The sequence below is a fragment of the Cygnus olor genome, chromosome 4 (genome assembly GCF_009769625.2).
Source record: "Cygnus olor isolate bCygOlo1 chromosome 4, bCygOlo1.pri.v2, whole genome shotgun sequence".
Lineage (NCBI taxonomy): Eukaryota > Metazoa > Chordata > Aves > Anseriformes > Anatidae > Cygnus > Cygnus olor.
In genome coordinates this window covers 44,406,649-44,429,622 of record NC_049172.1, presented here as the reverse complement: position 1 = coordinate 44,429,622, position 22,974 = coordinate 44,406,649, and the positions used below count along the sequence as shown (strand labels likewise).

The window sequence follows — 22,974 nt, the reverse complement described above, 5'->3', positions numbered from 1 at the left end:
CACAGGTTTTATCAGTACCTCCATTAACAGACTCTCCTTATGGTAACAAACAACAAGATGTAATAGGCTTCATCTTTTGAAACTTAAATGGTAAGAGATCTTCCTGAATTTAAAAGACTTCTCAAAAAAAAAGACATACATGCTTCGAGTAAGCTCTCATTCACATCAATAAAAAGAAACTCATATGACAAAGATGAAATAAATTTAAAGTGCTGTAGCTACTGTTCAAACTATAGTAATGTGGTTAAAAGTTATGACAGAGACATAATTAATATTACTAATAGTTTCAAAATTCAACTAAAGATCTGAGAGAGAGGAAGAAACATATTGTGAAAATTCACATTTGTGTTTTTAGAAAAGAAACAAGATAAGTGATCCTGCAGAGAAATCATTACAAGAACCTTCTTTTTATTGCTACTGTAAATGCAGAAGAGAATGTTCTCTTTTTATTTGTTAACTTCTTGATTAAGATTACATCTTAATAAACATCTGCAACATAGCACCCATTCAGAAATCAGTGGTGCTTAAGGTTACCTCCAGAACCATAGTCTAAACCGGAAATCAGGTGCCTATACCTGAAAAAAAGTTTTCCTAGCAACAAGTGCATTACAAAAGAAGACCAACATAATTTCACGACTATCATCCACTTCTTATTTTTCAGGACAAAGGTCTGAGCTGCAACCTCCTGTTAAATTTGAGTAAGACACAGTCTTTACATGCAAAAGCTAGTTTTTCCAGTAGCAATGATAAACATATAGAGGTAACGTATTTCCTTGATATGGCTCAACAAAAGGTTAAAATAATCCCGGTCTTGGTGCAAGTCCAAAGGCCAATATGAATGGAAATTGATTTCAGTATGCTGCATATTAAAGCCCATTTGATGCTACATGCCAAGGCGTTGGAAAATGTTTTTTCTTGATAACATAAGTGAGTGCATATTAGTATTATACATATAAGTAACATATATGTAATACATATACAGGGCTCCATTTTAGAACCATTTCTCTTCAGTGTTTTCATAAACTATTTGGATGAAGGAATTGAAGGTTTTTTGAGCAAGTTCATGGACGATACCAAATTGAGTGGAGCTGTTGACTCCATTGAGGGTGGTAGGGCCTTGCAGAAAGATCTGAACAAATCAGAGAGCTGGGCAATCACCAACAATACAAAGTTTAACCAGAGCAAGTGCCAGGTCCTGCACCTGGGAAGGGGCAACCCTGATTATACATACAGACTGGGGAACAAGAGGATGGAGAACAGCCCTGCAGAAAGGGATCTGGGGGTTTTGATCGACAGCAAGCTGGACATGAGCCAGCAGTGTGCCTTGTGGACAGGAGGGCCAAACATATCCTGAGGTGCATCAAGAATGGCATTGCTAGTCGGTAAAGGGAAGTGCTTGTCCTGCTCTACTCTGTGTTGGTGCAGCCTCACCTGGAGTACTGCGTGCAGTTCTGGGCACCACAGTATAAGAAAGACACAAAACCGTTAGAGAGTGTCCAAAGGAGGGCAACAAAGATGGTGAAGGGCCTAGTGGGGAAGACATATGAGGAGCAGCTGAAGTCACTTGGATTGTTCAGCCTGGAGGAGACTGAGGGGAGACCTCATTGCGGTCTAAAACTTCCTCATAAGGGGGAGCTGAGATTCAGGCACTGAGCTCTGCTCTCTGGTGACCATCGATAGGACCTGAGGGAACGACTTGAAGGTGTGACAGGGGAGGGTCAGGCTGGATATCAGGAAAAGGTTTTTAAACAAGAGTGTGGTTGGGCACTAGGACAGGCTCCCCAAGGAAGCAGTCACGGCACCAAGCCTGCCGGAGTTCAAGAAGCATTTAGACAATGCTCTCAGACACATGATCCATTTTTTTATTTTTTTTTTTGGTGGTCTTCTGGGGACCCAGGAGTTGAACTCAATGATCCTCACGGGTCCCTTCCAACTCGGATATTCTATGATTCTATGACAAGTGAAGCTTATAAACAGTGGTGCCACAAGTACCCACAAACATTTCAAAGCCCAGATAAGCCGCTTCCCTCCCCCATAATTCAACCACAGTTGTCTTCTTCTTCCCAACCCCCAAACTGCTCATTCTTTTTTCAGTTTGGAAACAAAGGCAGTTTTGTCTTGGATAACGCAAGAAATGCTAAAAGGTACAAGAGTATATGTTGTCTTACCCTAAAAATAGTTCCAGTCTAGCTATTCAGAAAAAAATTTCAAGGTCAACAAGGATATATGCCTTTATGTGGAGGATTAACACTTGTACTGCTTCTAACTGCCTAGTGAATCTCTTCTGTTCCCATCTTGGGAACATGAGACCACACTGCTAACAAAGCGAGTTGTCTTGGGAACACGAGACTGCCCTGCTAACCAAGTGAAGTCATTGCTATTTTTACTAAGTAGCATGCAATTTTCTATCATTTCAACAAAGGGAAAATATCCAAGTAACTTCTGTTGAAATTTACTTCTCATAAGAACTTATACGCTTATTGAATTTATTTAGTTGCCTATAAGTTTCTTTGTCTCTCTTTTAATAACTTAGCTCCTGAAAAAAAAATGGAAAAAAAGGAAGCAATACCAAACCATTTGAACAAATTACCATGTCTTCTAAAGTAAAAAATATTTGTATGATGTCCATACGCTTATATGATATCATCATGATTTATGACAAGATTTGACATTTGTTGAGTCTCAGAAGGATTCATCATTTTTATTTTACAGTTCTATTTGTAACCTTTCCTGTAATTTTCAGTACTGCACTTCTATTATGATCTGAGAAGATAACTTTCAAACAACAAAAAAATAATACAGTATTAAAAGATCAACCATTTTTCAAATAAAAGTCCTCCAAAGCCAGGCAGTCAGAACTATCTCTCCTGTGTACACACTATAATAATCTTCCACTATACACAGCTCTAATGTCAGCCAAGTCCTGGTGTCAGTTTGGCAAAATGTTTCAACAAACAAAATGATGGGAAGCCTAAAAAGAGTGTTTTTTTTGTTGTTGTTGTTTATTTTTTCAAACATTATACTAGATAAAGGCAAATAATCATTGTTTCTCCTCAACTTCCTTTTTTAATCACAAACTGTATACCTCACTATAGAAGAGCCATCAGAACACTATCCCCACTCACAGTTGGCTCGTTGAGCAGTCTTTGGCCTTTTTTCTTCTCTTTTTCAAACGATAAACAAAGATACATGAAAACTTCATAAAGAATACTAGCTGCAAAGAGTTTCAAAAGGTTCCTAAGTGGCATAAAGCAAAAGTATAAATCACTCGCAACAAGACATGAGCATCAAAATTCCCTGAGCAGCTTTGAAAATCCTCTCGTAGAAAACTGCAGCAAAAAACAGAGCTACACAATTTATTTCATGATATCTCACGTTGTGATAAACAGAGAGATTTCATACAGTAAATGTAAGAGCATGCTGGTTGCTAAAGAATTGTCACTGCCAAAAACCAAACTCTTTCCACTGCCTTTGGTAGATAAAAGTATTATTAAAGGTAGCAAATAATTTTGAGTATCTATGTATAAGAAATGAAGAAAGTATTTTCTTTCTGCATTTTCAGTCAATAGGTTTGCACTGTGCTAGATTAAGATGTTACAAAATAAAACATTAACAAAAAATACACATATTCTCTTCAGACTTAGGCACTCTAGAAAGTGGAAACAAACAACAAAGTACATCATTGACTTCAGTTCTTGAAACCACTGAAGGAGGAAAACTTTTAAGGAGTGCTTAACATGAAACTATGGTATCAGTACCTGTAAATGCCTCCACATATGGAAGCAGAGTCCTGACATAATATATCCTACAGCATTTTCCCTCAGAAGTACACATCATAATGTGAATGTCTTTCCTTGGACTGTTCTTTTCTACTCCACTGATGTGCCCTCTTTATGACAAAAAAAAAAAAAAAAAAAGAAAAACAGGGCTACTTGTGCTTTATTTGAAAAGTGCAATCTTCAATATCCACTTCCACCAAGCCCTGTAAAATGAACTAATTATTATTTCTCTTACTATCAAATGTTCTGCACGTATATTTTTACACTAGAAAACAAATACATAAAAAGGATGATGTCTTTCTCAACAGATAAACTCCCCTTCACAGGTGCCTCCACAGTTCCAGAAAACCGAATGACCCAATAAACTGCTTTGAGTTACTCGTTCCTGTCAGCCAGATCTCTTATGGCCTCATGAACCAGTATATTTGATCTTGAGTTTGGAAAATTATATGCGTGATGTCTTGCGCGTCTTGCAAATTTCAAGACAGGTATGACTGAAAAATGAGCTTTATGAAATATGCTTTTTTTTCTAGTAAATTAAGTTTGTAAAATAACATTTAAGGCCTTCCATATCATTCTTCAGCATGCCTCCTTCTAAAACAATGGGATACTAAATTTAAAAGGAATGTATCGTGCAGGCTCAACTTCGTTTTTTCCTAGAGATTTCAAGCTTCACAAACAGTTTTTTCTTTCCTACAGCACAGATCAGTAAAGCCAGCCAAACACATCTAGAGATGGTTTTGTTTCTCTCCTTTCTAAAGAAAGGTATGTTTCAGTGCTACGAGAGGCACTATTATCCAAACGTAGCTGGACAATGCCTATAAATCTGCTTTATTTCACACCAACATAACCTGTCAATTTCAGAGTTATGTCATCAGGGGAAGAGTTCTATATTTCTTCACCTGGAACACAAACTCTTAGACTAGCTGACCTATTTGTTTTAATCACAGCCTTGAACTGAACTGCTTATTGTTCAGTTCATCCTAGTAATAACTTCCACTTTTTATTTTGCTTATTGGTCTACCAACATTTCTTTTATAAAAGGATGATGGAGATGCAGTATGACCATAAAGGTTTTGGCCCATGTTCTGCTGCATTAAGGACTACTTGTTAAGAAGGTCTGTTGTTTTTGTTGTTGTTTCCATTTTTTTCCCCCCCCAAAAAAAAGAAGAGACAATCTTCCCTGTGATAAATAAAAATACCAAACATTACTATTTTAATGTTTTGACTTATTTTGGAGACAGTTTTACCTAATAGGGCAGAAGAAGTTACTAACTTTAAAAACCTTTGCCCCTCAACAAGACTGCTGTTGCACTAAGGAAGGACTGACTAGTTCACAGGCTGAAATACTTGTATTTGCTTAAATGGTGGTGGTTCAGGAACACCTAAAGCCACAAATCATGTCCGATTCAAAGACCTCAAGTTTCCTGAGCTCCCACACTCCTTGGGGGGGGGGGGGGGGGGGGGGTGGAGTGACGGATGAAGCGTGTTTTTATAGGGACTTTTACCTTTTGCCAGTGCAGAAAATTCTGGACACTGTAAAATACTGCTTTTGGATATCCTGCAAACCTATCCACCTAGTCCACCTATCACTGCATAGAACATTGGAATACATATTTTACTGAACGTTTTTGAACTCTTTCCTCCCCCCACAACATTTTTAATGTTTTACATTGGATAAGGATTTTACAAAATTCAGTGCTTTGTGAAATTGTGGTAGGTTTAGAAGATAATTGTAAAAGAAGAAGCCAAACACTCCAGCCTAATAATTCATCTACCATAAACACTGTTATACTGGATTAAGAGAGGAAAGTCTACCTTTTAAATTATACCAATCTAAATACTCCTCATACCAAAGCACTGCCATCTAAGCTACGATAATTTTAGATCATGAATATTTTTCTAAAATCTAAACTGCTGACAATCACATGGTTGAGTGGCAGCTTAGGGCTCTGTAAACATTAGATGGAGAAAACTCCATAGAAAATGAATCTTTACACAGTCATTTAAAAAACAGTACAGACTGCCAAGAACACATTACTCATGAGGGAAAGCAGCCACGGAATTCTTCTGGGCTGCTAGTTATATGCTACTGGCAGGAAACATTACCTTATAGTGAAGCCTGGACTGGCACAGAAGAGACAATCTCAGTCTCAAACTCTGAAATGGATTACATACAAAAGCTGAGCAAGCCACCTACTTATCTTTGCTTCCATTTCTCCTTTCTTAAAATGTAAGTACTGCTATCACATTTAGCGCAGAAAGAAATCTCATCATCAGATCTCAAAGCATGGACAGATTTTCCACAGTGCATTTGGATTTGCATATAAGTGCATTCAAAGGCAAGGTTTGAATTTGGCCCTGTATTTTCTAACTCCCAGGGGTCAGAGTTCAATTTTAAGACTAATTTAACATAGCAAGCTGTATATTAGAGCAAGGTGCATACATCTGTTTTTCTCAGTCAAATATGAGAAGTGAGGAAGTTCTTTTTCCTCTCTGACTTAGTACTTACTGTTATGGATTAGCAGATGCCTTTGTAAAGAGAATGGGGTTCGGAACAAAGCTTTGCATTCCTCACATTGGAATGGTCTCTCTTCAGAATGGGTCTGCAGATGAAAGACATGTTAGAGGCTCAGGGAAATCAATTAGCTGTCATTACAGTAATTATAGCTAATTTTCCAGACTGGATTCAGGAGGGGATATAATAACAATTTGAAGTATCAGGGGACAGGGAATTAAAACAATCATTCTGCCATCATCCTGAATCCTAAAAGTCAGCATAGCAGCTACTGAATTAATGTACCAACCCGGTCCTCAGAAGTGTTATATGAGGCAAGCATGTAAATAGAAACAAAAATACAGAATAACCAGGAGGAAAACTACAAGATCAGTTTCATTTCTTCGTCAGCACTAACACTGGCCTTACATACTCACTAATACAAATAAAAACCTTAAAATTAAAGAGGTGTGCACAAAATCCTGTATTTTTTTTTCAGTTAACGTTAACATTAAAACGAATCTGATTATCTCAAGATAGTAGTCTAAAATTTGGCAAAGAAAATTTCTCAAATCATGAGACTACTCTTGCATATCCTTGTTTGAACTTCATATTTTAAGAGAAACAAAAAACACACAGAAGCATCAGAACTGAGATTTTGTTGTAATAAAAATTCACCATAGCTGAGAAACAGTCTCAATAGCCTTCAAAAAGAGAAAAATAGAAACAGCCCTCAAAGCCATAAATAAAATAAAAGGCTAAGTTTGGATGAATCTCACAAACTGCAGAGTTGCAGAAGCATGTTTCTTTTCTTGATCTTGGGAAACATCCAGCTTCATCCTACTGTTGTAAATTTCCCTTTTCCTCTCCACATTTCCTAGCGATATTGAGTGCTATCCCACTATAGATAGTAAACTAATCTATACAATTTTTCTACCCAATTTCCTACTATTTTTTGTAAAGGAAAGCACATTTTTAAAGCATCAGTGTCTGAACATGGTATTAGCTTGCAAAAACCTTAAATGGAAGCTGGAGTGCCAAGGGGAAAAAGGGATGGACAGTAAATGTTCAGTAGTATGTACAAAAATAGGAGAATTAATTAATTTTGTAGGGTAATGGTAAATACTAGCATGGTACATGTGCATATGATCCATTTCTGCTTTTGGCAGAAAAATTCCTAATACCATATGACATTTATAGCTATCCCTTAAAATGGGGAGGGAAAAAAGGACTATGGGGAGCCAGTGTAGTAACTTACATGTAAATTCACAGCCTCAAAACAAGACTGATTTTTAACACAAATGTCCTCTCACGTAAATAACAGTGCCAAAACATTAGAGTACTTGCAATGTTATATAGAGGTTTTGGACTCAAAGTGAATTCTTTGACCCCAAGCCTACATCACTTAAAGCAAAAATGCAAGTGGATCACTGTCAAACACGTGGAATATATTACAAGTTATATAAAATCTGCTGAATCCAGCTGCTAGAGGTTTACATCGCAGTTTGCATTAGCTGACACCCTGCTTGGCAGCCTCAGCAGTTAGGCCAAGGATTGACAGGACATGAAGAGACTGAACTACCCTCTCACCTCAATAGGTGGTTCCTCCAGAACAGGGTTGAGACATATTGATGAGACACTATGGGGAAGCTCGCAGTGCTGCTGTCTGTGCTGTACCTGTTCTGTGGATAAATAGAAGGGTTCAGTCTCTAAGGCTGTCAATCTGGCACCTTTCACGATCGCAAATTCCATGTCATTTACTTTAAAAATGCCCTGTTTTAGAACACTTGAGTGATAGTTCTGAAGAGCACAGTCACTTTCATATAATTCCTTCTTAGCATCCTCTTGCCACTTCTAGCCTTTGACCAAAATACAAGAATTCACCTACATTTCTGAATTTCACTACAAATGTCTAACTAGTCATACCCACATGCAAGGGTACATAGATATCCCATCTCATCTGCCCCATCTGTGAAAAGCCCAGAAACAAGCTGTGTGTGTTACAAAAAGCCATGAAAATCTTAATGAGCAAAGGTATCGCCGCAAACAAGCACATTAGTTCTAATACTGACCTCCTATGACCTACTAATAGGTTCCAGAAAAGAGAGGAGCTTCCATTCAGTCAGAGAAGGCGCAGAAAATGTCAGCTGTCAAGGCACATGCTCTTTGAGATGCATGTGTCAACACCATTGTCAAACCTCTTCACTTAGTTATGCAAGCTTGGGATCAACTATGAGCAGCACATTTATACTACAGGAACTCCAAATCCCGAAAGTAGGCCAGTACATTTGTCAAGCTTACATTAAATATTAAAAAATAGCTAATAAGTTTACTAAAAGCTGCTAGAAGAGACGACATATACTAAATAGCCATACAATCTGCTATATAATAGGATACATGTACATATCTGGTAGCAGGTACACAGTGCACACATAAATTAGGCTTTGTTTTTTAGCTACATATAAGTACACAGTAGTACAAAGCAATAGAGTATGCTCATACAATTAAATAACTGATTTTATTTTTGGATAGGGGTCCCAGCAGCATCTTGCAAAATGCACTAGACTGCTCTGGATTTGCGTATGGAAAAATGGACTGCAGTTGCTCTCATGAGAGAGATTTCTATAATTGCCTTCCATTCAAATAAGATGAAACATCCAGTATGGAAGTCTGCAGCATTAGAATTCAAAAAAAGAAGGTGGTCAAACTAAACGATGTGAGTTGCAGTCTCATTTTACAACCTGAATTAGAGCAGAATATAAGTAGTACATATTGCTAACATTGCAATTAGTTTCAGTGACCTGACATTCTACCACTAAATAGAAGCTTTAGACAGTTTTCTAAACTATCCATAGCTTTTTCTGTAATTCAGTAGCAAGCTAAGCCTTGAAATGCACTAAATGTTTGGATGCAGTACTGCAACTCTTTATAATCACAGTCCAATGAGAAAGAGTCTATCTAGACTAAAAAAATACCATTACTTTATTTTGTGCTACTTCTTCACCAGACATTCCCAGCAGGCTGGAGAACGGAAAATAAAGCACAAACCCCAAACAGATGTTTTTACTGTTGTCTCCTCTAGAGGAGATCCAAATTGCTGAATTAACCTTTCCACTGTTAAAATGCCAGCAGGACCATAAACAACAGTACAAAACCAAAAACTCCTACTATATTATATACATTTCCCTCTACTTGCATATTCACTATGCAGAAAAACACAATTTATGATTCTATTTGATTACAAAAATTAAACACATTTCTTTAAATTGTTTTCCATGTTTATATCCCCTTAAATACTTTAAAATAGAGTAAACAATTCCTTTCTAATTTCCTTATTTTCTGTTGGATACCACTGATTACAGTATTTTGAAAGGTACAGAAATTATAGATGCTGGATTAGGCTCATTTGGATACAGTGTGGGCACTGGCATCTGTCATCAGAAACCGTACAAAATGAAGTCATCATTCCACAAAAAGCCTGCACCTCCAACCCTTTAAGGTTTGCAGATCGCCATTTTCAGAAGAATTCAGTGCACTTTTTGGACAGTCATATAATCAAAGCAACTAAGGATGGGCTTTTAAGGAATATCTCATGGCAGCCTTTCCTACAATTGCATCTGTGGAAGTTCAAACCCAGCCCAAGGCTACCCATTCCCAGTAGAGAAGATGAGGGAATACAATTGTTTTAAATCATTATGCTCCCCAGGACCAAATATCCCTGGATTAACCATAAACCCTTTAAAATCCCATGTCTGGTGACCTACTTCTGCTCACTGTCATTTCCTCATATTTTATTCTCTTAACTCATCCTCTATACATAGCAAAGTAGCAGATGGAGCGAAAACTTTGCATTGTCCTGTATAGAAGTAACCTGCATTACATGGCACAGAATATTCACATTCATCCAGTCTGTCCTGAATGAAAAGTGACTACTTTTATCTGTAACGCAATACTGTGCTCGTCTCTTAATTTCAGGTATTATTCTCTTCCTCTTATCTGCTTATCTTAACATACCCTCCCACTGTTATGCCTGCGCAACTACTTTTGAATATGCAATGTTAGTGGAATTTTCCACTGCAATAACACCAACTTTAATCCTTACACTTTGTCACAAAAAATGGAACCATATTCTTCCCATTACCACTCAGTGATTTAGTCTGAGCTTTTTCAAGACATTTGAGCTCTTTCCACGCTGCATAACACTATCTCCAAGCAAGTGACAAAGCAAGCTTGCACATGCACCTACACAGAGCAGCGTAGTGCTTGTGTGCAGCAGCAGTACATCAGAGTGATACCACAAAAGACTAACGGCTCCTGCCTCTCAGATCTGTGCCTACAAGTGTGTAACGAGTGCTAAGTTTGGGTTCACATCCCAGTGCTCCACTAAGCAGAGTAGATGTGCTCATAGCAAAACCACTGTGTATCTTCCAGTGAAATGTGAGGAACTAATCTCCTTCTGTACCTTTGAAATGACCATTCACTTACATCCGAGAAATATTTTAAAGCATCTGTTGTGAGAGCCAAATGTCATTTTTATTCTGATACTTCCAAAAAAAAAAAAAAACCAGATCAGGTAGCCTCCATAAAGGAGTAATTCAAAAAAAGCACTTATAATTTCAATTATAATTGAGGTCATTTTTTCTTGCTTCAGAAGAAAATGAAACCTAGAGTGTGGTCTTAAGGGAGTACACACCTGAAGACTCATTAAAAACCTGAGTAGAACAAATACACAGAAGTATGAGAAACAAAAGTTTACATTTCCACTCTTACTGGTTCATCATTTCTGTGACCAAGCAACAGAACTCTCATTCTCTTCCCTCTGTAGTAGTACAGCCCTGCCTAAATAATGGCACTTAAAACTATTTTAGCATCACAAACTAACGTATACTTGGTTTACACTTTACAATTTGTTTTGTGTATACATATTCATATTTCCCTCTATTATCTACTACCTCTCCTTGTTTACCTTTGTTAAAGATATGTTACTTACGTGGACTGAAGATTTTAGGGACAGCTAAGGCCAAATCTAGGCACCTTGTTCTGCTAATCAGTATCTTTAAAACTTCTATACTCAGTAGAAACATAGGTGTCTCAGAAAAGCAACTCAGGAGATCTACATCAAGTCCTGTCTCTCAGTCTTGTCCCTTCATTTAGCAAGTGAAATTAGAAACCTAAATGTAGGTGGGTGAATATGCACAACTGTTTGGGTAAATTTTATGTAAAGACACAAATAAGTTTTTCTCATTATAGGACAGGGTCAATTTACAGCCAGTACTATGTGCAAACAGGTTCAGAAAATAAGTATTCCAACATGCTTTAAAGAATTCTGTCAAAATTAGGTACTTGCTAACACTGTCTAAATTTTTATGTTTCTCCTATTATGTGGAGTCTCTAATCCCTGACAGACACAAGAACCAATTCTGTGACATTCTTTTATGCAATCCTTGCTTATGTTAGTGGTGCTGCTGTTTTGAACACTGAAAATGGGTCAAAGTGTTTGCTCATTATTCATACTTAACCCAAAGTCCACTCACAGCCAAAATTCCCTATCAGTAATCAGCTGCAAATTAACCTAGGGAAACACATAAAAACTATTCATTTAAGATACAGAAGTATCTGTCCAGACAGTTTTCTATATATTTTCTTAGAATATATCCAATTTGTGAGATTCTGCCCCATTAAAGTCTAAAACACAAGATGTAACCACAACATATATGGGAGTGAATCTTGTCTTTCAGCAGATTTCTGCTTGTTTTCTGTTTTAGACAGTCATCACCATTTTACCCTATGAGAAGCATTATTATTACTCTAATACTATTTATTGCTGAAAGTGCAAGAGATAGTGCAAAGATCCTGTGCCAAATTCCCAGATGGCATATAACATGAGCCAAACTGCAAAAGACTTGTAAGTGTGGGTGTATCAGCTTCATCAAAAGGGGGAAAGAAAAGGGGAAAGTAAAAAAATAAAATAAAATATTGCCAAATATTGGGCACAAAAATAGAGATTTTCTTCTGTCTTGTAATTCTGATACAGCCATTGTGGATACAGCTTTGCCATTAAAAATGTAAACCCAGGTTAAAATTAATGACAGGCATTATGAAAATTAGGTCAAGCAGATTTGAGCTTAAATCAACAGAAGCAGAGCATCCCTTCAGGAGCCTATTTCTCAGGTAATGTTTCTTCTGATGTTGTTTTAATGTGAGAACACTACTCACTGCAAATCCAGTACAGCTTGGAAAGCATCTACTGCTAAGTCTAACAACTAGGAATGACTGCAACAGGACTACAGTTTTATTCAAATGTGGTATTTTAAAAAATAAAATGGAAGACATTTTAGAGCAGTTTAAAATTTAACTTGTTAAAAAATAATAAAACAAAAACAGAACAAAAAAAGTCAAAATGGGAATTTATTTGATGCTTTTATTCAAGCGTGATTTCCTTCTTATTTCACTTATTTTGTTCTAATTACAATTATTATCATCTTGAGATTTTGCTTATAACAACAATCACTAAAAAATACATTTTCCAATACTTTAATCCCATGTTTATAAGCATGCCAGAGCTTAACGTTCAACCATTTAAAGAAAAAAAAAAATCTGTAAATCTGAGGCTGGCAGACCTGTAAACAACAACAGCAGAGTGCTTTACCTTCTTGTGATTCTTGTAAACATTTCTGTGGGCAAATCCCTTTCCACAAAGCTTGCATTTATAAGGTTTATCTTCACTGTGTATTATTTTGTGTGCAGTCACTTGATCAAGTCGTTTGAAGGACTTATTGCAAACCTCGCAGGTGTAGGGGCGTTTTTCTGTAGAAAATGAGTGGGGGACATTTAATCTCCTGTTTTATACAGGGGGAGAAGATGAAAGGCAGAGACAGTCATCTCCTCAGAGAGATTTTTGCAATTAAGTCAACCCAATTAAGATTAAACCAATTAGAAAGACAACTAATGCCCTTTATGTTAGACAGTTATGTCACTTCACAAAAGATGAGCCATGGTGTATCTCAAGAAATTGGCACATTCTTTGCAATAATCATTGCTAACACTAAATTCTGATTAATTAGCTTAAATCAAAAGAGAATGACTTCAAAGAGGAAAACCCTGTTTCCAGATTACAAATGTGAAAGAGGGCATGACAGTTTAAATGTTTTAAAACTTAATTAACAATATACATATTAGCTTTCAAAACCAAAAATTGCTATGAAAAAGGCCTTTATGCTTTGACTGGTGACTGCAACATTAATGCTCATCCAAAAATGTCAAAAGCAAGCTAAGAGCCTCTGAGATATAGATTATGTTACAAGAAATGAGCTTTTGGTGTGGACTGATACCAAGAAAATAGTTCAATTACAAGCCTGTGCAGCTGTAAAAACCTGCATTTTTAAAATGTTAACGTGTTTGATAGAACAACATTTGTGTTTCCATTGTGTTGGTTGATGTTTCTAATCACTGGTGAAAGATAAAATCACTAGATTGCAGTGATCAGAAATCCTGGCAGAGCCAATTTGCGTTCTACTGCAAAGCCTATGGACAGGCAACTCCCTGCTCACAGCGACCTGTTCTGGCAGAAAACAGGCACAATGAAACTTTTGTGTGGGGGCTACAAAATGGTGTGGGGTATGAGCTGTTTTCCTCTGACTGAGAACCCTGTGCATATATGAGCCCACTAAATATATATAAATATACGTGAATGTTACCCCTTTTATCACAGATCTCTGCCTGACGGCATACCTCAGCTCCCATCCTCTTCTTTTCAACATAAAATGCCACTCCCTAGTTCTTCACCTCCTCTATAAGCCAAGCAGCAATCTTTTGCCCTATCCTAGCTAACTGACATCATCTAGCCAACTAGCATGAGAAAATAGCTTGACAAAGCAGCAACAGGTGTAAGAATACAGCATTATACTTGGATTTTTGAAAGGCTTAGAAACAATAACTTAGACGGTTTCCTTGCAATCTAAGACCTGCATGAACAGCCGAGAACAACACAGAATTAATTCATTAAGCCTTCTATAAGAAGGCAATTCAGGTAAAACTGAATATACACTAAATATGTAACACATTATATATAGGTTTGTGTCATTTTGTATGTTACCTGAATGAGTTATCATATGGCGTTTTAGCTGGTTAGCTGAAATAAATTTCTTGTCACATTCCTGACACTCAAAGGTCTCATGAATCTGCAAAATGAGCATTTAATGATAATTAAATACCTGTCTCAAACAAGATCACGCATCTTACATATACAGAAATTCTCTAACAGACCATAACTATTTCTTAGCCATCAACTACACTAATACCTACAGATATTGTGATATCCCCTTTGCTAGTCCCCCAATGAACAACAGTATCTCTCAAAAATAGTATTCATAATCATTTTTAAAAAATTACTAAAACTTTATTCAGAAACAAAGGCTATGCAAAATCATAACAACCAATCCATTTAAAATATGATTAATATGAAAGCTTTAAAATCAGATGCAGAATACCTTTTGAGAACATTTCCTTCTAGTAAATCAGCCATAAGTAAAAATAACAACACAGTAACTACTTTATAACTACTGTAATAATTTCAAAATACAAATACCATCAAACTCTATTAGGATTTATCTCTACTCATAGAAAGAGAATCTGATTAACTACAGGTGTGGTTTTAAAATGATTGTGCTCCACCAAACCACTTAGGGACACATTTATTTAGAATTTAGCAGGTCTTAGTTTCATTCAGTTCAGTACATTTCCACTTCCAGACTTAGCACATACACATAAGGCATGCATGAAGGATATATGCATACATGGCTAACAACCAGGTACCCTTTCTGTTGGCAATATCTACCATCAGCTAAAGAACATGGGAAAAAACAAATTCTTTAAAAAAAGTCAAAGTCAGAGTAATTATACTGGTAATTATACTGATAAAAGAAATGACTTTACCATTTTTGTTATTTAATCTGGTGAACGGAGGCAACTCATGCAGCACAAGTACTTTTTACAATGGCACACCTGGTCCAGGTTACCATTCACCTTCCCCTGTGTTACACTTGCTTTCAGCAGCCTCACCTTAACCTGGTCACAGCGCAACTAAACATACTTTTTAGCCTTTTGGAACTACAGCCTTAGACAGCAAAACTTCCTGACAGAGATCACATTTCATGAAACATTTTTGGGGAGCTCTACAAACTTTCTGTAGGAGAATCTAGCAGCTAAAAATAACAAATATTAAAGGTTCAGTGCAACACTCTAATGAAAAACATTTGTGGACAGCAGAGTAAAAAAGATCAACTAAGACCTCCACTTAAGACAAAAGAAAAAAATAAAAAGAGATTCTCTGTAAGAATACTGCTTCACCATGTTTTTATTCTGCTGCTTTTTATTCTGCTACTCCCAAACTAACTTTAGTTTACTAAAACATTTACCTTGCTCTAAAGAGTGGTTATGCCATTTTCTGCAATCTCTATAAGTTTGCATACTCTGGACAGTGATGCTTAACCAAATACTTAGCCAGAACCAGGTGTTAAGCACAAAGATCATTCATTTGAAATATCCTGTTTACCCAGCTGCATTTCAGGTTAATTTCTCTTATATACACAAACAATCTACTACTCTACCCTTTCCAAAGTGATCTGGATTTTGACTTAGATTGCTGAATGAAGTTTGTGTGTAAGCTCTGCAATCAAGTAATATCAGAATCCCCCTGCCACAGTTCTTTGAAATAACTTGAAAGGTATTAAGTCTACTATTTAACACATCAGAATCCAAGGTTGTGCTTTACCTCTATACAACTGCCTGATTTCAATTTATGGTCATTGTTTATTAAACAGTCTCACTGAGTACATTTGTGTTCAGACAGACTTGAGTGTGCACACTTTAAAAAGCTATTGATATCAAATGCATACTCTATAGCTGGTAAGCAGGTACTCTACTCAATTCTTCAGAAAAGAATCAGACAGACTTGTGTGTATGTGCATTAAACAGCTGTAGCTATCAAACATTAATCCATTGCTGGCACTCTTCAGTTAGAAAATTACACAATCACATAGTAAAACAGTACTAACATATAGCAAATATTTTTATTAACAAAAATATTCAAACAAATTTTCATTTTAAGAAAACTTGTCAAGTAATATGCTTTATGAGTACACTATGCAAATTCGTTCATTCAATTCAGTAGTATCACAGATGTGATTGTGCAATGATTTATTAATATAATACCATTACTCTTTTTAGGGGGCTGTAACAGCTATCACCATAAACCTCTATTACATTACAGTCAGAACATACTTAAAATTGTTGCACGGGGCTTTGAAGAGCCACATCTTCGGAAAACAAGTTAGTAAGTGCTATACAAGCTAGCAAACATCTGAGCTACGTTAATGTATACTCAGATAAATATATGCCTTCACAACCAGGACTGCTCATCTTAAAATTTTCATGAGGTCTACTGAAAAACAAAAGGTCATTCAAAAGAGTCCTAAGGACAAAACTGCAGTAAAACTTGGAAGATAAAAGTCACCCATGTTAAACGCTTCCAAAAGCTAACTTGAATTTCAATCTACCCCTCCAAGAATTGGATGAGACTCTGTGTCGGAAGAAAGTGCTTTGAAGAACGCAAGGATACCAGAACATGGCATTCAACTGAATTTACTCCATGATCTGACAATTTTTAAATGATATTTGACATTTGGTTTTCACTACATTTCCGCAGTTTTCACAGCGATCATGACAAACAAAGATTGCACAGTAATACAAAATGCTGGCTGACGTTGAAGTGCAGAAAAAATAATGCAGAGACACATTGACCTGCTAGGTGAAAAAAGGCAGGAAAAAGAAATTAGATAACATTTAAGAGTGATTCTCCTCAGCATGATTTTGCATGAAGTCCCCCTCTATAAGGCAGAAAGGACCGTAAGTTAAGAAGGTATCAAGTTTTCTTCATAAAATCTCTTCAAACAGATCAGTAGGCTCCTCCTCAGTTCTGTCATTTTCTCTCTGGCAGATCACACAGCAGCACGTCTCTTAATGGAATCTTACAGATTCTTCTAGGAAGTCTGCTGAAAAATCCAGAAATGCAACATCCCAACAAGTCTTACCAGAGAAGTAATCCTGCATTTCATACAGGCATTTGTTTTACGACACTTCCATTACCCAGTGTTCTGTAAGCTCCTGTACTGCATTTGCTGAGTTGTGGTTGCTGGTATTTTTTTACTTTATTTTTCATTACCATATAATGTAGCAGCCCAACTAGAATAGCTATGAGGTAGTAGAAGGCTGTCACTTTACAATTGGAGGACAAGACAAAGAAAACAGGTGAATATAGATAGATGGGAGAGTAAATAGATACTGATCACTACTACAACAAGCAACAACACCATAACTGTTGTTGAAGATTTGTAAGCATTGTGCAAGATGAGTGCTGTATTGGCATACGTAATTTGGGAATACAGATATAAATATATTTGGAATATAAAGTAAAAAATGTCGATGACACTATTCTGGGTAGGACCGTAATCCCTAATGAATACGAAAACAGAATGCAAAATGACTTCCACACAGTAAATGAAGCTCAAAAACCACTCTATATGTGGGATGGAGAAATCAAAGAAATGAACAGGACCACTACAGAGAATAATAATGAATTCCAAACAAAATATGAATAATGAATTTGATTCTGCTGTTAAAAAGCACAGTCCCCAAATCACTCTCCTCTATTTGGGACTATTAAGGTCTCAACTAGGCATTGTGGCTCTGCTTGTTTGGGCAGCTGGCTTTAGCAAGCATACAGGTGAAAAGGAAAAAAATCGACAGGAAAAAAATGCCTACAAAAAATTAAACAGTTTGGGAAAACAGGTGCATGAAGAAAGGTTAAGATAGTTGTGTTTATACAGTCAAGAAAAGACAAAGGATGCTCATAATAATTTTGCAGTGTGCTCATCTGCAACAAAGAAGATGGTGATGAATTTTTCTTGGCATTCTCTGGGATAAGACAAAGAATAATTAACTCAATTTGCAGTACAGAAGTAGATTTAAGTAAGACATAAGAAAAAAACAACACTAGACTAATGAGCACATTCCAAAATCAGAATACAAAAAGATACCTATGGAGGTCATAGAATTTTCTTCAGGGGAACTCTTTAGGAGTTGAGACAGTGCATACCTAGGATGATTTAGGTACATGCTTACTCCCCTCTACCAAATAGGAATGAAACGGGCATGAAAATCTCCTGGGGTCTCTTTCAGCCCAACATTTCCTTGAATGTATTTTGATAAAGAAAAAAAGTGAAGTCACCAAAAACTAGCACAGCACAAGCAACAGTCTGGAAAACAAGAGGCTATGATTAAGGGATAGAAGATGATGACAATGAACTTTAATTGTGAATGGCAAAGAAAGGGCTTATCTTTAGACACTTAAGACAAACAATCTGGAATATGCACAAAGATAAAATAATTTTAAATCAACAATGATGTGAAATATAGCAATCTGAATGACTGTGTCTTCACACAGTAAACAGATCTCAACCTCCCCTGTAGTCATCATCTTTACCTTCTTTCTCTGTCAGAACTCTCTCCCAGTTGTTCAGGCTTATTTTCTGTTTTACTTTACCTATTTCCTAGTTTCATTTCTTTACGTTGACAGGAAATGGGTGAAAAAAAATCTGTTTCCTCCCTGTTACACGTATTATTTTCTTACTGGTTTTCTTGCTTAACTATCTTTGGTGATGTTGCTGGTGGATTTCCCCCCACTTTGTACAAAAGCAAAGTAGTTCAAATAATAGAAGGCATGAGTCTTACGAGCAATTTCTTTCATTACCTGATGGAGATGTGTGAATCTGGAATATCTATTTTCTGTATGTCTTAAAACAGGAGCCAGTCAAGAAGAGGAAAAAGTTTTATGCAGAAAATCTTCATGGTGATTCTTAAAATGAGTAAGCATACAACTGGCCAACTATCAATGCTATTTGAAAAGCTTATTAGCTTGTATCAAAGTGTCTACACTATGAAGAAACAAGTTTTCATAAAATGGACATGCTAAACCATGATATTTTACATTTTCAGGGACCATCAATAAGGTGCACTGACGTGTAAAATCTGTAATAACATGTGGCAAGGCATACCACAGTTTGGTCTGAGGAGGAACAAATTACAGCCCCGTTAGCCAAGACATGCAGGGTGTATTAATACAAGCCAAGGGGTTGGGGGGGAAAGGGGAGAAAAGAGAGGCCCCATCATTTCCTTTGCAACAACATATTTTAATTGATATCATCTATATCCTCAAAGGATTCAGGTTATAACCAGGGCATTATTAAAGACTTACAGTTAATCTGATAAACAGTACAATGTAGCTTTTTGTAAAAACAGGATCTCCTGGGTTTTAGTGATTTATCAAATTAATCTTGCAGGGACTTCCTTTGGGTACAATGGATTCAGAATCTCATATTCATAGTCCATCTGTATTTCTATACGAACCCCTTATTTCCAATAGATGCTTTTGCAAGTGTTAACCCTTCCTGTTCTAGTAATAAATTATATACAAAACAAAAAAGCATTACAAATTTACTTTTTGAGGAAGCACTTTTTTTTTTCTACCTCAGAACGAAATTACAAGTAATAATCCTACTGTTATGTCAACAAGGTAACAAGAAAGACTGACTGCATTTTGTCCAAAAATCAAAGACTCATGGACCTATTTTAAGGCCTATGTGCCATCTTAGTTAGGTTACATACTTTCACATTTATAGCGTTTAAGAATGCTAAACAACAGCATGCATCTTTGACTTAATATTGGAAAGCACAAATGAAACAAGCACAAACATTTTTTGTACTTGGTAAAGGATCCACTACAACGTTAGAAAGATTTTTAGTGCAACCAATTGTGATTACAAAAATAAATACCCAAAACAAAACAAATTGTTTTTGTAACTATGGCAGAGATTAGTCAAAGGTTTGTATTACAGCACCTTTCAAGTCACTTAGGCACCACAGTCTTACATCTTAGTGAAATCAAAGCCTGCTGTGGGTTAGCCTTCATCTCACTGACCTTTCGATGCTCTTGGAGATTTGTTGCTGAGGAACATTTCTTATTGCACACCGAACACATCAGCTTCTTCCTAGAATTTCCTGAAACAAAAACAAAATACCACCAACAGCTTAAAAAGGAAGTGCTAAGAAAGAACCTAAATATTTCTACTGAGTTTGTGACTTTTCATAGGTCATTTCATGGACGTAAGATTTTTACATTTGTATCCCATCTTGAAAGTATTCAGTATCAGGAGTTCTCTGTGGGTGTCCAACGAGACAGTTACTAATGGAATGTAAAGCAAGAAAACTAGAACAATATAGAAAAAAAACTTGATATAGATATTATCACACATTAACTAATCAAATATGAAGAGCACAATTCACAGCTAAGAATAATTCATCTCATAACTGAACAGCTGAATTCTTCCAGAAGTCAATTCAACTAATATCTTCAAAAAATGTATACTATAGCTTTAACAGAAATGCTCCTGAAAGAAGTTATTGCAGCAATGACAAAAAAGATCCCAAACAACCATTTCCCATTTTTCTCTATTCAGAAAGCATTAAGCATTCTAGTAACATAGCCTTAATGGTCTTTAACTGAACAAGATAGGCAGTGTGTATTAGCACCAGATCACAAATTCAAATCTAGTCTATAATGTAAATTATAAACCAAGCTACAGGTCCGCTACCAGATATATTTTCCTAACTTTTTTGCAGTTGCTTTAAGAAGTGACAAAGCATTTATTTGGATTTCTCTATTATTTGTCATTTGAAATTCATTTTAATAACCCACAAAACTATCACAAGGCAAAGCTACCACAAACCTAATTTTTTGTTTATAGTTACATGCCTATGCAAGGTATTTCATAGCTTATGTAAAAAATGTTCACATTACATTGAACACTAAAAAGAATGGAATCCGAACCAAAGAGAGGCAAGCACTGTTTATTCAAACACAGACAAATTATGGATCCTGAACAAACCTATTGATGGTTTCCAGCTCAATTTTTCACTCTCAGCATTGTATATCTTTCCTGTTCCTGCTGTCCTAAAGAATTAATATGATGTTGATTCTGATTATTTGTTTTTCCAGATTATTACTTGGGAGTAATCTTCAAGAAGAAAAAATTAATCCTGGCCTTACTTTTGTCTTCCCTTCCAAAATACTAAACTTAAATAATTATAATGACAATCCCTCTCCTCTTTTATCTATTTTAGTACTAAAACGGTGATCTGTAAGATCACAAGTGCTACTCTAGACTACATGTTAAAGCATACACATAGACAAAACAGTCAAATAAAGATGGCTAATAGAGCTGGTCTTGACAGCCCTCACCTAACAGATGGCTCAAGAAGGTGCCCTCATACCTTCTGTGCATGAAGTAAAATGAGGCAACCACACCTGCTGTCTGTGGCTGCAAATCAGTCTGCACTAAATTCTCACTTACAAACATAATTGAAAGGAAACCACTGAGTGGTTCCTGAGACTTCTAAAGGAGAAATCACCCAGGATACTGGGAATTGCCCTGAACAACAGATCTGTTCTTCCTAGGTTCACTTAAGAACTTATGCCATGCTTTACTGCATCTTGTTAGTTGGCACATGATATGAGCAGATAATTTACTGCTTTGGTTTACTAACGTGAGAGGTAAATTGGGTCTTTTGACTAATTGCAATCGTAACACACGTTTGTAATTGGTATTTTTCCATCCATTGATGCCAAGACTGTGTGCACAAATGCAAGCACTGCAATTCCAGAAAGAACATTTCATACTGCTTTAGTAACAGTAATTTCTCCTGCAAAAGTATCATCTTTCAAATGAGACTGATAACAAGACTTATTTACTATTTATATTGTTAAAATAAAATTACTTTTTAAAAATTGAATGAAACTATATACATAACATTTTGCTAAAACGTGTTGAAATGACTCGTAATCAAAAATGACCTATGGGGGCCGTAACTAGAAACACTAGCATTTCTTAGCCATTTGGGACTAGCAAAATGTGTCTTAGTCTTCAGTGTTTCCATTCTGTTGATGATTGATCAGGATAAAACTAAAGCAACTAAGCTAGAAAATAAAGGCAGCATATCTCATGTTGATACACCATAGCCTGCTGTTAGTGGAGGAATTTGTAAAGAATGTTATTCATTTGTAGACCATTTTATTGCCCACAGTTTTATTTCCAAATAAAGAATTTTATTTCCAATGAACATTTTGTACAAAGAAATAAAAGAATCTAATAGCAGGCTTTAAGATAATATAGGATTTCTAAGACTTTGAATGTAAAATTAGTACACCAAGCTTAGGTCATACTATCATAATGGATCAGAGAACTGAAAGATGATAATGAAGAAAGCTGCCCATGTGTAGTGAGCAGAATGTGAAAGCATAATACAAGGTACATTTTTCACTACAGTGTACCCTGTCAATCAGTTCAATACTTAAATTTCTAGCAATATGTAAGTACTTCATCTCACATCTGTATTTGCTATTATAAAACTTATGGTAAGTATTGACATGTACTGATATACATATAAATACAGGAATAAACTTAGTACCTTAACTTACAAAAGCATTAACAAGAGCCTTCCAGAGGAGAGGAAGGTGATAGTGAATACCTATGCCTCTGCTCATAACATTGCATAATGGACTACACACGTAGCAATCCATTCTAC

At 36.2% G+C, this 22,974-nt stretch overlaps 1 protein-coding gene across 9 annotated transcripts in view; it reads right to left on the bottom strand.

Annotated features, from left to right (window-relative positions):
• Positions 1–22,974, bottom strand: part of PRDM5 (PR/SET domain 5) — a 102,698-nt gene that overhangs the window by 35,541 nt on the left and 44,183 nt on the right. For 5 of the 9 annotated variants that reach the window (XM_040555802.1, XM_040555801.1, XM_040555799.1 and 2 more), the window contains 5 exons: positions 20,312–20,391; positions 14,372–14,456; positions 12,926–13,083; positions 7,867–7,953; positions 6,292–6,385 (listed from right to left, as the gene is read on the bottom strand). In XM_040555802.1, coding sequence (XP_040411736.1) covers positions 6,292–6,385; positions 7,867–7,953; positions 12,926–13,083; positions 14,372–14,456; positions 20,312–20,391 — 504 coding nt within the window. Of the gene's footprint in view, positions 1–6,291; positions 6,386–7,866; positions 7,959–12,925; positions 13,084–14,371; positions 14,457–20,311; positions 20,392–22,974 lie in introns of all 9 variants that reach the window. The other 4 variants (XM_040555798.1, XM_040555794.1, XM_040555797.1 and 1 more) reach the window with 3 other exon arrangements.